At 47.1% G+C, this 19,597-nt stretch overlaps 2 protein-coding genes across 2 annotated transcripts in view; one reads left to right on the top strand and one right to left on the bottom strand.

Moving 5' to 3' along the window:
* Positions 1–860: 860 nt before the first annotated feature.
* Positions 861–2,138, bottom strand: LOC121837640. Its single transcript, XM_042293333.1, has one exon. It carries the CDS (start codon positions 2,136–2,138, stop codon positions 861–863), a length of 1,278 nt encoding a protein of 425 aa, XP_042149267.1.
* A 6,667-nt stretch (positions 2,139–8,805) lies between these two features.
* LOC115313303 overlaps positions 8,806–19,597 on the top strand; it is a 159,622-nt gene continuing 148,830 nt past the window's right edge. Inside the window, exons 1-3 of the mRNA XM_042293719.1 lie at positions 8,806–8,809; positions 9,209–9,381; positions 9,474–9,563. Coding sequence (XP_042149653.1) covers positions 8,806–8,809; positions 9,209–9,381; positions 9,474–9,563 — 267 coding nt within the window. The remainder of the gene's footprint in view (positions 8,810–9,208; positions 9,382–9,473; positions 9,564–19,597) is intronic.

Genomic DNA, 19,597 nt, shown 5'->3' with positions numbered 1-19,597 from the left:
TGCTCTTATATTTTGTTCGAAACGTTTTTTTCTGCAGCCGACTTTGTTAGCCGACCTGCTATGAGAATAGTTTCATTTAGTCACACGTGTCTTTGCTCTGTGGTTGAACTCGAGCCGCAGTGTTTTGCCCTTTGTTCCTTCAGGATCCCTCGGAAATATGTGAGAAACCTTAAAGCGAATGACGTAATGTCACAGAAAAAAGAGTGAATCAAATCGCTGGAGTGTGTTGGGCATATGAAATACACAACAGTAACTCTACTGCAAGTGCAACGTTGTATTAACAGTCGCGCTTTATTAGTTTTATTTACTTACAAACATTCAATCAGATCACTCACCAGAATCATACAATCGGTATCCACTATTTTGGAAGTGTCATAGTGCAAGAAAACTAGTAGATCGATACATAAGGCACATTATAATATAATAAGACAATGTACAATCTGTTGGATGTTGTGAGGACATTGACAGTTCATAGGCAGCCACTAATAACTCAGAGGTTTCACGGTGTTCGGAGGACAACTGCAATCCCCACTGTAATACACAGAAAAAAAACAAAAAACTACACTTGTCTACGTGGCTTTGGGGCAAGGTACCATAATGCTGAAAATATTTTAACTTGCATCTGCTAGTGCTGCTACACTGCAACAGAACGATTGTTCGGTGCAGGTCAAGGAAGCCAAGTGGAGTAAACCATCTTGGAGCCCTGCGGTATGCTGCACTTCACAAGCTAGTGTAGCTTCACAGATTTAAGCGCTATATATGTGAATCAGTTAAAAGACTACATTTCTCCTGAAAACCTGAAGAAAATGAAATTACGAATAGAACATGCCTACACTGCTTTAGATATAGCCTGGGTGGTCTCACGTACCTAGCCTGTGCACTTGCGGCCTCGCTTTACACTTTGCTGCTGCTGTATCAAATAGTTCAACTTTTTTTTTTCGCGCGAACCAGTAGGGCCTGACTCTGGCAGTTAGAGAAAACAAATCATCATAAACACTTTCGTTGCATACAGTCAGAGACTTTGGAACCTTCTGGTGAAAAAGGACACCCAGAGTACGCCCTACGCTCTCTTTTGAAATTAGGTTGCTGATACTTGTCTCGAAGACTTCCTCACAAGCTGCAACAAATAATCGGAAAGAAGCAGAAGGGACTGAGAGGTTTCCAAAGTCGGAGTTGGCAGTGCCTTTCACACTTAAATACAAGAGCACTTGATTTCCTTCAGAAAAACACGCATTTTCTGTCCTCAGCTCACATTTCTGAGTTGTTCCCACACAGGAATGAACCTTGAGGAATTTCGATGCCAGCCACCCAGAAAAATAAACCATGTTGTTCTCTTCTATTGCCGAAGGGTAGTTTGAAGGCGAATCGTCTGCCGTGTCAAGAAAAACTGTGCTCCCTAAGGCAAGAGGAGAAGAAGGTGCCAAAAGGCCTGCTGGGAACGTAGCAAGGAGAGACATCATGTCGTCAGCACAGTTTGATTTTTCCGAGAGTTTGAATAGGTTGCTAATCAAAAGGTGCCTGAACGCAGCCTGAAATTGACGGGAAGTGGAGTTCGTGTTTGCACCGGATTTTGAACGTATAACAGCAAAAGTATTTTCAAGGGCGTCTTGGTTCAAATGGCGGGTTAAAAGGCAGGAACAACCGTAATTAACCCTGAGGTGATTGCTGAGCAGCAGCAGTGACCTAACTGTCAAGCAGAAGCCACGAATGCTGTGCGGCTGCCTTCTACACCCGAGTACTTGCAGGCTTTTAAACACCAGAATGCACTCTTCCAGAAACTCCTCATGAATAGAGCCGTTACACATTGCAGAGGCATATGGCGTCTTTGCAAATTTCTGAGAGCTATTTAGGCTGTCAAAGAGACGGTCAATTCTTTCAACAAATCTCGCTGTGTGAACAGCTGTGGCTGGCAATTGCTGAAAAGTAACAAGGGCATACATTGCAGCTGCGCAGTGATTGCTGAAAACTTGAGCTGCTAGCTTCACCGACATCTTTGACGAGAACGTCAAATTAAAATGCTTATCGTTCAGCTTCGGCATAGACCGGATCTCAAGTTTACGGTCCTTTTCATAAGCTTCCTTGATGTAGGAACTTTTCACTTGGTAATCACCAACTTTGAAGTCGTATTTGATCAACATGTTTCTAAGGCACTTCAAAAGGTGCGGAGCATCGAAAAGGAAAAAAAGTGGCTTGGCATTGATCTCTACGTAAGGCTTTTCGGTAGTTACAATGCTTGAAAAAAGAGACACGTTCTGGCTCCCTTGATCGCATACAACAGCTACCGGCTCCAGGCCAGCGTCCACAAGGGCGCTGTAGCACTGGAAGAGGACATCTTTTAGGACATCTGAAGGTGTGCCTTTGTGAGCAAAAAAATAGCCAAGTGGCTGCCTTCCACGGTGTTCCGACTCCTTTTGCCATGAACATGAGAGCCTTGTTTGCCAGCTTTTTGCCTTGCTGTCCACTATGTTCTTCAAGTCCTTCAAACCTGTCAGACGAGGGGTTGTATGAAAGCTCTTTTTTGATGTGCATTTCATCAAACACTATGCTGCAGGCCCGATCGGCTCGAGAAAAAAAAGCTGCCCGCCTCTTTATGAGCTCAAAAATGTCAGAGTAAAATCCAACCCTCAGTGGCACACGCTGAAGCCATAGCTGCAGTGACCTAACTGATGGCAGCCTGAGCAGTCGCCTGCAATTAATACCTATAGCCTTCGGGGCTATGAAAGTAGAGGCCTAAAGCCAAGGCTTTGTTGTTGCTGCACCAACTCCGGCCAAACCGGCTCACATTGCTCATTTTAAGCTGGGCTTCAACGAGTGCAGCGACGGCAGGAGACACATGAGTGCGGACACTCTCAACGACTTCGGCCACAGTCCTCATCTGACGTTGTCGTTACAGCCTTCTTTGGAGCCTCTTGTTGCGCTCTTGAAGCTGTCGCACCTTGGCTCTCATGGCGTTCATCTTCTTCTTGTCGATACTGCGGCTTTTGCCCGGTGCTGCAATTTGACAAATGACCCAAATCAGGTCTCCAAGAAAAACTTGTATTCGCCACCAATTTATTAAATGTGTAATCCATTCACACTAAAGAATACTCCTCAAAGATTTAAAGTGTTTGTAAACAAGAACATCAAGTATGACAGACTACACATATGCAATTCAAGTTAAGGATAGCAGCACATCTTTATGTCGGTCTAGGCGCTTCATGCTGGCCAGAGACCTGATAGTCCAAAAAGACAAGGGCGCACACAGAAGCATGCAAGTCAGAATAAGCATCCAAACTGTGAAATGCATTTTCTCAAAGCTTGACCATACCTTACTTACGCCCATGGCATAAGTAACAGTGAAGCGCTCGCAAAAAAAAAAGGCAACTAAGGTTTGTCAGATAGGACAATGGACCATGACAGGCTCAGCATCACACGCATGTGACCAGGGCAGCTTTTAGATAACTATAAAAACACTGTCTTACGTGAGGTTTTGCGGTAAGACTTATGATTCAGTGAAACCGGTTGAGCTCTTTTGATCCGATAGTGTTAACACCTGCGTGAGGAACATTTTTTGTCTTTTTGCGTGCTTGACGATGACAATACCATGAAACACAAAAATACGGTAAACTTTGAACAAACTTCGATTTGTAGCTGCCGGCAACCCGGTCTTGTGTTATGTGACCCCTTGCGCCATCAGCTGTCAAGATAAAGTTTAGTATCCGCTGGTGTTTTTCGAGCCTTGGCTTTTTTATTTTTGCGGTCTTACCTTTAATAATTTAAGAAAAAAAAACCTGCAAAGAAAAAAGTTCGCATCATAGAAGGAACTCACATTTGTGAGAAGGCCCAGCAGCACAGCCAGAGAGAGAGTTTCTAGACGACGGTGAAGAAACCAAACTCTCCAAGTCAGCCACGTCCCCGCTGGACTCTTGAGCAGGAGCAGCATCTTGAGGTAGAGCGTAGCTGTGATCAACTGCAAACAAAATGAAACAAATAAAGGCTTTTACAAAAACAGTATTGTAAGAAAGCAAGTTCAAGAGAGCGGAAAGTTGAGCGAGTTGGTTGTTCATCTTAGCTGGCAGAAACAGTGCCTCTCTGTGTACTTTTACAGCGCCTGTCTATATACTCCTTGTTCCTTGTCCTTCAGCGCTCTTTTTACCAACTAAGAAAGCAAGCTCACAAAAAAGAATGGGACTAAAAGGATAGCACAAACAATATTCGGCCACCACTTACTATGGGCCCCTAGTGGACTATTCTTCAGTACGGTGCACGAGTATGTGTGGTCCAACGGAGCCGCAGAAATCCGCTCTGCAAATTTAATGTGAATTTAGCGAAGGAGAAGAGGAAGTCCTCCCTTATTCCCCTATTTGAACGCATAAAAAGGAAATTGACCTGCGTTCCATGACAGGTTTATTTCAGAAGACTGGTTGTCAGGGTGACCGCAGAAACTCCACCAGTCTGAGCGGCCGGAGTATGTGCAGCTCGATGAGGGTGGCGAACTGCTCTCTGCAAAATTAGCGTGAAGTTAGTCATGGAATAGTAGTTGAGTTCCTTCCTATGTGTCTATCCTAACACATGACAAGGAAAATTACCTTGTTCCCACGAAAGTTCCACCTCAGAAGACTGGTCGTCAGGGTGACCACAGGAACTCCGCGAGTCTGAGCGCCCCGAGTACATGCAGCTCGATGAGGCTGGCGAACTTCTCTCTGCAAATTTAGCGTGAAGTTAGTCATGAAATAGTAGTTGAGTTCCTTCCTATGTGTCTATTCTAACACACGACAAGAAAAATCACCTTGTTCCCACGAAAGTTCCACCTCAGAAGACTGGTCGTCAGGGTGACCACAGGAACTCCGCGAGTCTGAGCGGCCCGAGTACGTGCAGCTCGATGGGGCTTGCGAAATGCTCTCTGCAAATTTAACGTGAAGTTAGTCATGGAATAGTAGTTGAGTTCCTTCCTATGTGTCTACTCTAACACACGGCAAGAAAAATTACCTTGTTCCCACGAAAGCTCCATTTCGGAAGAATGCATGGTCGTCTGGGTGACCAGAGAAGCTCCGTGACTCTGAACTGCCCAAGTATGTGCAGCTCGATGAGAGTGGCGAACTTAGCTCTGCAAATTTATTTTTAATTCACCTATTTTAATACAAAATGAAAATCACTTTCTTTCATGGGCAGCTTTATTTTGGAAGACCGGGTGGCGGCATGGCAAACGATGCTCTGTGGACCGATATTGACGTTGATTATATCACCTCAAATAAAACATGTCATTATTAACGGGTCTGAAATGAACTTCTAGCAGTACCTCTGACCATGTTCTACCAGCTGTTTCCAGCTAATTTCACCTAGTCTTATTGCAAAATGCTCAGGTCATGAAGACCACGAGGTAATGCAGTAGTGCTGGCAGTTGCTGCCACTTTATGTTAGTTACAGTGAAAAAGCTCACCATGCACAACTGCTGAACCAGGAGAGCTTTTGTTGGAAATGTCCCCACGCGTCGTCTCTGCAAATAATATAAAAGTGTTATGAGCCCACAGAAGCAATATTTCAGCCCCATGTGGCTGAAATATTTTACTATTTTTCTAAGAGCAGGTTAACCATGCTTAGTCACAAAGTTGCGAGTTAGCGCTCTTTCCTGTCTCTCGTTCTTCCCTCCGTCGTCCTTGCGCTATTTTTAATTATGCACGGAAAGTTTATTGGTCTGCTTACCTTTTGTGGAAAGAACACTTGGCAACGCAATGTGACGGAGGTGTACAGGCCGCAAGAAAGCCGACTCCTCGAAATGTAATGAGCAAACTACCCTGTCCCGTAGCTGCCATGGAGTCTTCCCCTGTAGACTTCGGTTGTTGCAAAACCGAACCCAGACTTCGCGCCTGCAGATAAGGCCTGGTGTTATGTGGGTGCCGTGAATACTTAGGAAAAAGAAATGTAGCCAAAATTCCCACAAACCAAAGCAAATCAGAGCAAGGATATTAACAAATGCATGACATCAACGCTCTGTATACATTATGAAGAGTAAAAATGCGAGTCTTATGCACAGATGGCCTACTATATATCTGTGCTGTACCACTGATAACCACGCCTATGATCACGACATTAGGCTCCTCAAAGGCAGGCCGGTAAGGTAAATTTGAATATCGTGGGCACTTTTATAATGACAGCACACAACGCAGTGAAGTCAGGGTGATTTTGAAGTTGAAACATTACTAGTATAACATATTACGGCTTCAGGTGTAGTTTCTTGTGCACATCCAGACAATCCTAATAGTTTTAGGTAAAACTACCTAGAGTTGAGACAAGACCGAACAAGGGGGCATGACATCACACAGCAGGCATGTTACTGACAGAAGCGAAATCTCACCTTCGAGAGTCGAGGGGAAACCGGTGCAGCGAGACGCCAGCCGTGCGGGTGTCGCTTTCACACACTTCTACGGAGCACCGTTTCTTTGCGTATCGCGCTGTGCTCATCGTCGCAAAGGACGTTGAGCCCCTTGGACGCAGTAGCGTCCAAGGTCCAAGCGCACGGCTGCCGAGTTCCCGCGCAAGTAACTTGGCTAATCACGCCCGAGCAAACAAGAAAACTTCCCAAACGGAGTTAGCTGCCGCTAAAACAATTAAAAGCGTAGAGCACGTGGAGGCCCAAACACAAGCAAGCAGACGGGCGTCAGCAGCCTGCCTTTCCGCGCGCCACGAGGTCTACAAAGAACTGCAAATATCGCTATTGCTTGCCGGCCTTTTTGCTAGTGGCGTACAGAGGACGCTAATAAGAAGTACGCATAATATTAGCAAAAACAAAGACAGATTTGAATTTCGTAGCGCGCCAAATATGATTGATAATATCTAATAATTATATTTAACTTGTATAAAAATACAAATGATTGTACTTCTAGTCACAAACTAATAAATTTTAATAATGTTTGTCCCCACCTCCCCTAGTCGCGCTTCAATCGCATCCTTCACGTGACCCTCCAGGCCGATGTCGCTGGCGATTTGTTTTGAACCGCTTTTTGCCCGAAGCTTCGCTACCCATGTGCATATACCTTGTCGTACTACCGAAGCTAAACTGCACCTAGGTCGGGGACGCGCTACCTGAAAGCACCGCTGAGGCATGGTTGTATAAAAACAATATTAATTGTGCCGCAAAGCCTTGCAAACTAAAGATTTTAAAAACATCACGCGTCCTTCATCTGTATTAAACTCCAATAAATTTCGTACAAAAGGAGTCTTTTCTGTTTGTTTTTACGCAAAAACATGCTTTCTAAAAGCTCAAGGTGACCACAGTACAGACTATTGATAAAGAGTGGCGCTGTTGTCGTATTTAGCATGGTCTCAGTGGACGCCAGCGGCCCAGGTTTCGACGGCGAGTTTCCCAACTGAGTGTTCTGGTAACTTTGGGCCTAGGGCAGTGTCCGCTCTTTACCTTGTGTATATTACTCTATGGTCTCGTGACGAGTAGTCACTCGGTTGCTATGGAAACCGAGCCAGCTCGGGTCGTTGCTATCGTACCGCGTGTGACCAATTGCGGTGAGAGGCGCAACAGGGAAAAGCGCGGCGCGACTCTGGCAGTTACGTTGCCATATACAGTGGCTCTAGCAGCTAGTTTCGTCAGCCACCGGCGCTGTGGCGCCATCCCGTGGCGATGTTACGAACTTTAGATACGTGCGCTTCAAGCCAGTTCAAAGTCTGCGCATCAAGCTGGGCACTAATGAAAATACTGCGACATAATTAGACCTTCATGATGCTAAGGTGCAAATGTTCAGCCCAAAGTACAAGCGCCTGCGTAAATATAGCTAGAGTATTGTTTGCATCAAAGTGCGCGTGGCTAAATTTGGTTCATGACTCGCGAGAAAGAGCGTAATAAAAAGTGTGTGGAAAGTCAACTTTGTACTCGAAATGTCGAAACACATAATTTCGAAGGTGCAAGGAATGGAACAATTGTACGCTTTCAATGATATCGTATAAATAAAAAAATAAAAAAAACTGGGAATTACCAATTAAAGTAACGTCATTACTTTCGTGGTTAATTCAAAAAAAGTAATAGTACTACTGTTACAATTTACTGTTCTTGAAAAAGTAACTCGTTACAGTTAAACGTCATTAAAGAGGACAGAAGTTACAGTGGCGCTTTGTTACCCAAGACTGATTTGTATGACTAACGTATTTTGCTACCAAATAATGTTTAGAGATATTGTACGAAAAAATTTTAAAAACGTCAAGAGTGAAATCTCGGGTTTTAACCACGGCCGTAAATCTACACACTCGGTACTCTTGTCTGTTGAACTACTAGGCCTAATCATTGGGCCATGGGTTGGGAAACAATTGGTTTAGAAGGTTCACTGTATCTTGATCTCCTTCGCTGCAACTTGAATTGTCATTATTACCAATATGTCAGTGACCCAACAATATGCTGCATCTCAGGGGTGACCGCCATACATAATGTGAACGTTTTCAGTGGTTGCATATGAGTAGACGATAGGGAGTTTTTGTATGCCGTCCCGATACCTTCGATAACGGTACGCGACAGCCATTCGGTGCATACAAAAAGGCGTCGGCGCAGTATCTGGTGTCGTAATCGGAGTAATCGGAACGATCTACTAAACCTCCCTAGTGTAGCGTCCGGATAGTTTCAGCTAAGGTACGGTGAACTCGTACAGTGAACGAACTTGAGGCTTAATAAATAATATGTTGGGAAATTTGGTTGTAAGTCATCGAGCCACGCGCTTACGTTTTTATTTAAAGTACTCCATTTTGTTTTTAAAATCACAAGCACTTAGAATTCGATGGTGCATGTTTGTCTGTATAGCGCTGAGCGGTGTCGAATAAGATTACACCATGCGTAAAAAAATCAAGAGCTAAACAAATAACTGAAGTAACTCCTCACCTATAGCCTGCGAGAGGAACTTTATGTCATATTTTTATGAGCGGTCAGTTTGCGGTAATACAAATAATAGGGCCTTTTGAGAAGTTTGCGCCATCTAGTTGCGACTGTGCCAATTATCCGAATACACCAATGCTTTGGCACATACACTAGCCATATATTGGACGCAAAAGCTGCAGCAGTGTTCGACGTGAACCAAGCTCAGCTCGTATCAATATCGAGTGCTGCGCCAGCCTTTAGCGAAGACTGGAATCCAATCGCACGGTTCGGGCCCATGAGATGGCGAATGGCAATGCCGCTTTATGTGGTCTTTCAAGGAGCTTATTGTTCACTTAATGTTTTTTTTTTCGCTCTTAGGTGTTGGGAGAAGGAGGCTTGTGTATCCACATGTAATAGACGCTCGAAGTGACGGGGATCAGCTAACACTCTTTATCGATGAAGACACCACTCTATCTCTGCAACCAGCCGATGTTTTTTCGAAGTCGTTTTTGTTGCAGTACGAAGAAGGGGGAACCCCAGTGAAACAATATGTGAGTGTTTTTTTGTGTTTCTTTTTATCTTCAAGCATCAAGTCAAAATAAGTAGGACGTAGGGTTCAATTGCATTTCCTTCCCCGTTTCAGATGAATGGAATGGAGCTTAACAAAATGGTATATCATGATACCGATCAAAGGGCGGCCGTTTCTCTTGAAAGGGATAATGGACTACGCGTGGTAATGACGTAATAATTCCTTCGGATATTTTTTAAGTGTATTCGTTAAACGTAGCACTATGTTATTGAACTGAGCGCTATCATCCTCTAAGATGGTGAAAACGGCAAAAATCCAGAAACTTCTTTACGAAAATGCTACTTAGTTTCATAAAATAGTGAATCAAAGTAAGACAACAAGTGTATCTCGGTACATATGCAGCCTGTAAAACTAACGGTTTCCGAGGCACTTCAAACGAGCTGCAAAAATGGGTTTCTCAACATATCGCGCTGCCATTTACTTCATAGGTGCAAGCACGTGGTGAAAGTTTAGAGTAAAAAAAAAAAAATATATATATATAAATAAACTTACCTTGCGAAAAAAGAAAGAAAAAAACACCTGTTCGGGGTCATTTACGTCGCCATTTCGCAGACGATGCGGGCATAAAGATAAGTACTGCCCTGCCAGCAGATGACGTGCGCAGCGTCGACGGAGCGCCGGTCGATTCAAATTTATAGCAAACGATCTCGAAAAAATAAATACGCAACTAATTATTTGGCGCTTCTCTCACGTGGCGTACGCCATCTGTCGGCAGCATTTCTCTCTACGCGTGCGTCGTCCGCAAGATGGCGTCGCAAATTGCCTAGAACAGTATTATTTTTTTCTTTACCGATGTAAGCTGTTTTTTTTTATTTGTTTTTTTTTTGCTATAAACGTTGAGAGATCGATTGTCGCGGGCCGACTAAAGTGCCTTTGAAGCGTTAGGGTACATGCTGTGCATAGAAAAACAAATCTAATATTCCCTCTTTGCAAACGATAGGACTAAGACTAAAATATGGCGTTTTCGGTTTTAGAGCGCAGCTCTTAGGCGCCCGTTTCCGGGCTGAACGGCGTCGGCTTCGGCGTAACCGAGCATTGCATTATGGAACGTTTTCCATAATGACGTCACACGTGCGGCACGTGTGATATCACGAGGGTAAAATTTCCCGGTAAAATTGGCGGAAAAGGTTTTCGCTAAATAAGAGGGAATTTTTTTTTTTTTTTTCTAAATTTAGCGGGGAAATTGTTCCGCTAAATTTAGCGGGGAAATATTTGCGCTAAACTTAGTGGGACAATTTTTCCGCTAAAGTGAGAGGGGAATTTTTTCCGCTGAATGGGTGGGGAGCAGGAGAGGAGGAGGGGAGGTTACGGAGGGGGAGGACAAGAGCTGCGCTCTAATTCGGCATTGCAGATAATTGTAAACATCTTGCATTTTTTATTTTATTTATAGTTTGACAAACTTGTTTTAATATTTATGTAGCGAAAACATTTTCGCTGCTATTTTTGAATATTTATAGGGGTTAGGATTTACTATATTCTTGTAATATGTGTGGTATCTTTGGGGCGTTCATGATGTGTCGTTTTCTTCTTTTTAAGTAAGAAGTGTGCCAGTATTACAGAGCTTAGTATTGTGCATAGGAGCAAACGCATGCTTTGTTTGTTTGCGTTAGTGTTGCTTGCTCCACGTTGTGCATTCGCCATACACAGGGTGTAATCTTACACACTTTTGTCTCAAATAACACACAGCAAAACACCTGTTCGAGGTACAGCGCACTGACGAAGAACTTACAGCCAGAACGTTTTACGAGGGGCTTGATAACGGTGCGATATACCTTATGAAACAGCTAAAGTACGTATTGAAATTAGAAGACAAGAAAACACCAAGGTTTTGCAGTAAGGCCAAGAAAACCCCGACTATTTGTTTTTAGTCAGTAACACGTACGTTAGCTATTTTAATAGTTGTACCTCTCGGCTATCAAGCCGCTCGTGAAAGTTGGTACCGTCGGTTCAATGTCAGTGCGCTGTAAAGCGAACTGAAGTTTTGGGGTGTCTTATGGGCTTGGTTTAAGAGCAAAAACATAAAACCCTTAATAGAGGTCATGGAAACATGGTAATCTGCTGAAATCAACGAGGTAGAGGGGCTTGCATTCGAAAGTGACCCACTACAGGCCGATTGTACGCAAAAAATGTCTACTCGTCACGTGACCAGACCAAATACGTGACGTCACAGGAAAGATGGCAGCGCCCAGGCAGCAGCTGGCCCCAGCTGTGCCGCAGCCTCAGCCGAAGCTTGTCGGATGCGTTGTTCGTTGTCGCTGGTCTGAGCGAGTTGATTTCAGCCGTCCAATGAAGCTGGTCGAAAGCGACTTCAGAGTTCAGCCTGGTCTCTCACGTAGGTATAACCTCTAAAAAATATGAAGGAATGGTATGCATTTTGCTGGTGATCGACGGGGATGTTGCTGATATTGCCACGAAAGAGACAGTCGGCCTGCGTTGGTCGGACCTCGTAGTGATTCGGATCTCCCAGGGATAAATTTTAACGCTTCGTTTTTGTGCTCTCATTGACCATCGGAACTTTTGAAATATGAAGTGAAGCGTGTTTAATCTATTTGGACGCGCAGTTTAGCTACAGGAATTGCGTGAGTCGTGCTTGGTAGTCTGTGATCGCGGTGCCGCTTCGTTCAAACGACCAAAGGCTAACTTTGATTGTGCGGCGCACCGATGAACTGGTAGTTCCCGTGCCGTGCTAAATGATGTTGCGTTGTTTCCTAAGTTGTTCCGGCAGAGGCGTGCACTTTCACGAAGGACATGTGTGCGGCGCACCGAAGAGCTGTTTTCAAGGAGGTAGTTCTTGTGCCGTGCTACGTGATGCTGTGCTGCTTTCTAAATAGTCCTGGCGTAGACGCGCACTTTCACAGGGCATATGTGTTAGAGTTGGTCTTAAATCCGCTGGTCTGCCGCACGTTTCGTCGACATATACGTTTAATCAACACTCCATACGCGAACTGCAAGCTGCATGGATATTTCATGGCGCGTGTATCACTGCGGCGAACGTTACCTACGCAGCCCACGCTTTCACGCCTCTTCGCGGTGACAGCCTGCAGCGGCTCATTACCAGAAAAGTGGTCCCACATCCATTTAAGTTCAATTCCTCCACGACAGTGATCAAACCCCCGAAGGAGTTGACTTATTCGGACAGAATGCCACTAAAGCAATGCAGCTTCTTTACTGGTCAGGATAAATTCTCTTGCTTCAGTTTTGTCATACTGTCATGGATGCTTGGTCCAATCCTTTTATTAATATTTACGATTCTGGAAAGTTCCAGACCATGCTCGGCTTTCATCGTATGTTCTGGTGGAGGCGCTGGGTATTTTATTCTTAGCCCTTCACTTTGTGTGCACCCTGGCGGCCCGTCAGCCGAGTTGCCTGACAACAAAACAAGGGTGGGGGGCTGTCCCGTGTCTTACACCCCCGGCGAGCCGTGAGGCAAGTTAAATCCCGAGCCCGGTAGAAAAACCGCAAGACGAGCGAGTGCCACAAGAGCGAACTCTGCAGATACACCATAAAGAACCTGAAATTCGAGTCAGTTGCTGCTACCAGGAAGAACCCCCGGTTTTGGTCTCCTGTCAGAAAAACCGAAGCAGACTAAGGCAACGGTGAGAAACCCGTAGCTGCAAACTGCGTCAGCTCCCACGATTGCTTGCATGCCAGCCGCACCCCGCACTCCGACGCCCTTTCGCGACAAGGTGTATGTAGACGTCGTGGAGGGGATTGAACAATATGATCGTATCGCCCACCACAGTGGGTGGACAGAAGACCAACACCTGCAGAACGTATACTTGTCGTGGAAGGAACTGCCAGGCACTGGTTTGAGAACCACGAATCCTCCTCAGCGTTGTGGGAAGTTTGTAAGATCGGGCTGTGCACGTTCATCAGCCAGCGTTGACGAGAAAGGACTGAATGCTTAATTCGATCCAGGACGCGGCCCCAACGAGAGCCTCGCCGCCTTCGTGGAGGATGTTTGGATCCTGATCAAGTGCCCGCGCCGACCCTCATGCTAAAGAAGATATGAAGCTGATAATCATCATGTCCTCATGTGAGGGACAGAATCTTGGGCAGCCTTGTCCGGAACCCTCCAACAACAGTCGAAGGGTTCATCACATAACTCCCCAGCGTCTCGACACTACAGTTGTCCAGCTGCACCTTGGAGGCCAGCCTCCCAGGAATGCGCAACGTCATATACAATGTTTTCCGGGACGAGATCAGGAAGCTACTTCCAGTCACCAGTCGCCCGGCTTTTATTGGGAGTGCCGGGATTGTTCGGGAAGGAGTTCAACAGGCATTTAAACCGGAGACTTCTGCGAGCGAAGCTGCATGTGACGAACTGAAAGTGACTTACGCTGCAATGGCAGAACGACCGCCACCACCTGGCTAGTAGTATTCCAGTTCAACGGGGCACCCCAACGCCGTAGTATTCCTGACTTCGGGAAGAGCCAGTGTAGGTCTGCACTGAACAAATTACAGCGAAGAAGACGGAGGTGTTGCCAACGGCCGACCGGCGACCACCCTCCTACCACTACATGAGGCAAACCATGCTTACAAAGGGTGCCCATGCCAATCAATGGGCCTGCCAGGGTTCGCGCCGAACGACCCTTGACTACGTATCGAGGAGCGACCTTGGGACATTGAGGAGTATCTTTGCCAGCCTCTGTCTTTTGTGCCGACACTACCCCGAGCCTCCCTATTCCTGTCGCCTCGACGGGAGGTAAGCATGACCCATGCTTCTACACTAAGCACGACAAAGCAGGTAAGCGGCAATGCACAGTTTATTTGGTGTCGGTCGACGTCCAAGGGTATAATTAATTTGCCGACATCAATTATCTCTGTCCTCTCCACGAAGCACACAATTTCTAATTTTGAGGAAGAATACAGCTGAGTCGCTTGAATAAATACAATGGTTGGTCGTTCTCATAAAGTTAGCACCAGCATCACCCGACTTCACGTAGCCACACGAGACCTACGCAAGTTGCAGTGGTCGCGGCATGCAGAAGAAATCGCCATTGTGGAATGGAAGTGAAGTGGCTTGGTAGCAAACAATCATTGCTGCAAGCCATCCAGTCAACGGCACAGCAAAAGGCGCAGCCAATTAAGCAATACGTGCCCGAACTTGATACATTGACGCAGAAAACTGCCATGAAAATTTGCGAATTAGAAGCCAGCCCTGCAGATTCAGTACATCAGATGTCAGTGGCGGCACATGACGTATGATCAGAAGATGGCATCAGTGACTCAAAGTCACCACTCGACCAAACTGAATACCGACGGGCCAGGAGTGTCAACCGGTAACAAGAATCACAGGTACTACGGCTGAATGTCTGACACGAGACTGTCGCAGAATGAACTCGTTAAGGAACTGTATGATAAGGATCAATAATTATGTATTCAAGGGCAAATAAACATATTTGATATACTAACCAAGTATGCATAATATTTCTAATCCAACCTCTCCGCCTTCAGAGTCTACACACCAAAAATTGTGTTCATTGGACGTGGTTGAGCTTTTGAGGACACTCGCATCTCTGAACCCCCCCTCCCCGCCCCCCCCCCCCCCCCCCAATATTAATAAATGGGACTAACCAGAATGGCAGACTTGTTGCATGGGGCTGCACTTTTTCCACCTCTCCGGAACATGTGGTGCATCCGAAAACAAACTCCATTGATGTGAAATGTTATTAAGTCATTTATTCCCTTAAAGGAACCCTGTAGGCATTTCAATGAGGTTATTTCAAACTATACACACATTATAATACCATCATAGCACACTGGCTTTGATGAGCACAAAACGGGCCCAGCTACTGAACATAAATTGTGGCCACGCGCCACTATGACATCTCTAGAAAAAGAAGAGAAGGTCGAAGCGCGAGGGGATTAGAATAAAAAGCCCAGTTGGATTTCGGACATCAACCTGGTCGGTCGTCTCTATAGGTTTGGTGACCCGGACGTGATCAACCGAACTACTCTATCATGACCGACGAAGGACAACCGGGCACTAGCGGCACGACCGGCCGCCAACCTGGCAACACCGGTCCACCCACCCTTCAACCACACGGCGACATTGACGAAGCAAGCGGGACTCAAGTGACCGGAACTCTGCCTCTGCGGTTACCACCATTCTGGCCGAAAAACCCTCAGGTTTGGTTTACCCAGGTGGAGGCGCACTTCCATCTGCGAAAAATCACTACGCAGATATCCCGTTTTTACCATGTCGTCGCCAGCCTACCACCCCAGGTTGCAGACGAAATAGACGACGTGCTGTCGCAAACACCACCCGACAACGCGTACGACCATCTAAAGTCTGTCCTCCTGACTGGGACAATGGCAACAGAGCGCTCACGGATCCAACAGCTGCTGGCCGCACAAGAGCTTGGTGATCGCCGGCCGTCGCAGCTCCTCCATCAGATGCGTCAACTGCTCGGCTCACATAACCACGACGGTCATGACGCAATCCTGCGTGAGCTCTTCTTACAAAAGCTACCAGAAGGCATGAGAATGATCCTAGCCGCTGCAGACGACATGTCGCTGGATTGTCTCGCAATACTAGCAGACCGAACCGCTGACTACTCCGCTCCGGCTGTTCGTGCAGTCACAACACCTGCTTCACAATCGTGGGAAACGGCCGCCGCCAAAATTGAATCGAAAATCGAGCAATTGGCTGCTGCCATTGCCGCCTTCGGACCTGCCCAGGACCGACCAGATAGATCAAGGCCGCGCAGTTCTTCTCGTGGCCGATCGCCCTCTCGCCGCACTACCAACTCCGGTGGCCGGTCCATCTGCTGGTACCATCGCACCTTTGGTGACCAAGCAAGACGGAGCACCCACCCCTGTTCATGGACGGGAAATGCCGAGGCCCGACACTAACGGCGGCGAGTGATCCCGGCCAACCCAGCAGCCGCCTGTTCTATGTTCGCGACACTCTCTCAGGCATCCTGTTCCTCGTGGATACTGGCGCGGAGGTCAGCGTGTTACATGCTTCCCCTGTTGACCGCAAGCTACAACCGAGTAGACCGTCTCTTCGGGCAGTCAACAGCTCCGCAATAGCCACGTACGGTCAACGTTCCCTGACGATTAACATTGGGCTCAGGCGGACGTTCAGATGGGTATTCGTCATCGCGGACCTACAACAGGCCATAATAGGCGCTGATTTCCTAGATCAATTCGGAATTACAGTCAACATTAGCAGCCGCACACTGAGTGATACTACAACAACGTTGTCTGTTCAGGGTATCATATCAAACCTGACAGTTTCCCTAATACGAGGTTCTTCGGCTCCATCAGCGTATGAAGCCATCCTTTCCCAGTTCCCATCTATCACAAGACCATGTAACATGGAGTCTTCTGTAAAACATGGAGTCATGCACCATATCACCACAACAGGTGCGCCCGTGTCTGCGTGACCTCGTCGACTCGCTGGTGAGCGTCTGCAGATCGCGAGGAGAGAGTTTGAACACATGTTACAGTTAGGCATCATCCGGCCATCTTCTAGCAACTGGGCATCACCACTTCACATGGTCCCGAAAAAGGATCCAAATGACTGGCGCCCGTGTGGAGACTATCGGGCACTCAATGCTTCCACAGTGCCCGACCGATATCCTCTCCCACATATACAGGATTTTTCTGCTAACCTCTCTGGAACCATGATTTATTCCAAGATAGACTTAGTCAAGGCGTACCATCAAATTCCTGTGGCGCCCAGTGATATCCCTAAAACAGCTATCACCACCCCATTCGGCCTTTTCGAATATATCAGAATGCCCTTCGGTCTGAGGAATTCGGCCCAGACATTTCAAAGGTTCATTGGCGAAGTCACCAGAGGGCTCCATTTCATATTCGCCTATGTCGATGACATCCTCGTAGCCAGTTCAACCCCGGCCGAGCACGAACGACACCTCCACCTACTTTTCGATCGACTACAAAAAGCAGGCATTGTCGTCAACCCAAGCAAATGCCAATTCGGGGTCAACGACTTGGAATTTTTAGGTCACCGCGTCACGCCCCAAGGAATCTTGCCTCTTCCAGAAAAAGTTAAGGCAATCCGTGAATTTCCTCGCCCCACTTCTCTCCGAAAACTTCAGGAATTTCTGGGCCTGGTCAACCTTCACCGCAGGTTTATACCTAACTGCGCCGGCCTCCTGCAACCACTAACGGATCTTCTAAAGATCACAAAGGGCCCCCAAGCGCCTCTACCATGGAGCGAACACGCTGAATCAGCATTTTCATCGGTAAGAGACGCTCTGGCAAGTGCAACGCTTCTTGTTCATCCGCGGCCAGACGCTAATACTCGCATTATAACTGATGCGTCAGACACTGCCGTAGGCGCGGTGCTACAGCAATATCAAGACCGCGAGTGGAAGCCCATAGGTTTTTTCTCCCAGAAGTTAAAACCAGCAGAAACACGCTACAGTACATTCGGGCGAGAGCTGCTAGCCATATACCTAACTCTGAGGCATTACCGATACTTTCTCGAAGGAAGACAGTTCTATGTCCTAACAGACCACAGACCGCTGACGTTTGCTTTTAAAGGTAACCACAACGCCTATTCTGCACGGGAAATTCGACACCTAGCTTTCATCTCAGAATATACCGTCGACCTTCGTCATATCAAAGGACAAGATAACGCAGCGGCTGATGCCCTGTCACGTGTCGGGGCTATGTCCTCGCCCTGCGTAGACCTCGACCTGGAGACACTGACTGCAGCGCAAAAGGAAGACTCTGAACTTCAGCATCTCCGAGACACATCCACGTCTCTACAGCTGAAAGAGATACTCTTCCCACAATGTCCCACAAAAGTCATCTGCGACATATCCATGGGGACCAACCGACCCTACATTCCTCCCAAATTACGTCGACAAATTTTCGAACAACTCCATGGCCTCAGCCACCCGGGCGTGCGAGCTACGCAACGCCTTATTGGTGCACGTTACGTGTGGCCACGGATGAACACTGACGTTCGAGATTGGACTAAACAGTGTCTCTCGTGCCAGCGATCAAAAATTACTCGACATACCAACACACCTCTCATGCCATTTCGCACCCCAGATGCCCGCTTCGATCATATCCACGTTGACATTGTGGGACCTCTTCCTCCATCCCGCGGTTTCACCTACATTCTAACATGTGTCAACCGCTACACTCGTTGGCCGGAAGCAGCGCCGATTCCAGACATTACGGCACAGACAGTTGCGGCGACCTTTGTTAACATATGGGTCAGCCGTTTCGGGTGTCCATCCATTGTCACAACAGACAGAGGTCAACAGTTCCAGTCCGCTTTATTCTCATCATTAACACAGTTGCTAGGAACTCGCCACATCCATACAACGGCCTACCACCCCTCTGCCAACGGCATGGTGGAACGCCTACATCGGCAGCTCAAAACCGCCATCGTAGCACGTGAAGGCCGAGCTAACTGGGTAGACCACATACTCATGGTGCTCCTAGGTCTACGCTCTTCATTCAAAGAGGACCTCAGCTCTACATCAGCAGAGCTGGTGTATGGCTCACCATTACGTCTACCGGGCGAGTTCTTTATTCCCACACCGGACCACGGCAACGCCCCTACCCCTCACCAGTATCTCGATGAGTTACGAAACTTCATTCGTCGCTTGCAACCTGTGCCACCACGCCAACCAGCTCATCCAAAGGTTTTCACCAGCCAAAACCTTACCACTTGTACCCATGCCTTCTTACGCAAGGAAGGAATTAAGAAGGGCCTCACTCCACCGTACAATGGTCCCTACAAAGTTCTGACGCGTACTTCCAAAACATTCACGCTGGACATCAACGGTCGCGAAGAAGTTGTAGCGGCCGACCGCATAAAACCTGCGTTTATGGATTGCGCTGGCCCCACACTCGCCAACAGCGTACCACACCTTCCTGGTCGACCCATCAAGCAGGTTTCGTGGCATTTATAGCATCGCTTCTTCAGCTCGCAACTTTGGGACTCCATCGTTCATAGCCCACGACATGGATTCCCCCTAAACACCATGCGCACCTCCCTCGCGCCACCTTCGCCAGAACTGCCCTGCCTTTATCAGAATACAAGCCTCTTAGCCTTGATTCCTGGGGGGGGAATCCTGTGGCCACGCACCACTATGACATCTCTAGAAAAAGAAGAGAAGGTCGAAGCGCGAGGGGATTAGAATAAAAAGCCCAGTTGGATTTCGGACATCAACCTGGTCGGT

The sequence above is a fragment of the Ixodes scapularis genome, unplaced genomic scaffold, assembly GCF_016920785.2.
Source record: "Ixodes scapularis isolate PalLabHiFi unplaced genomic scaffold, ASM1692078v2 PGA_scaffold4__175_contigs__length_147842914, whole genome shotgun sequence".
In the NCBI taxonomy this organism is placed as follows: Eukaryota; Metazoa; Arthropoda; class Arachnida; order Ixodida; family Ixodidae; genus Ixodes; species Ixodes scapularis.
This window is presented reverse-complemented; position numbering and strand designations above follow the sequence as displayed.

Bases quoted from the DNA above. Each gene is read 5' to 3' on its own strand.
- LOC121837640 (XM_042293333.1), bottom strand. From the start codon at position 2,138: ATGTTGATCAAATACGACTTCAAAGTTGGTGATTACCAAGTGAAAAGT.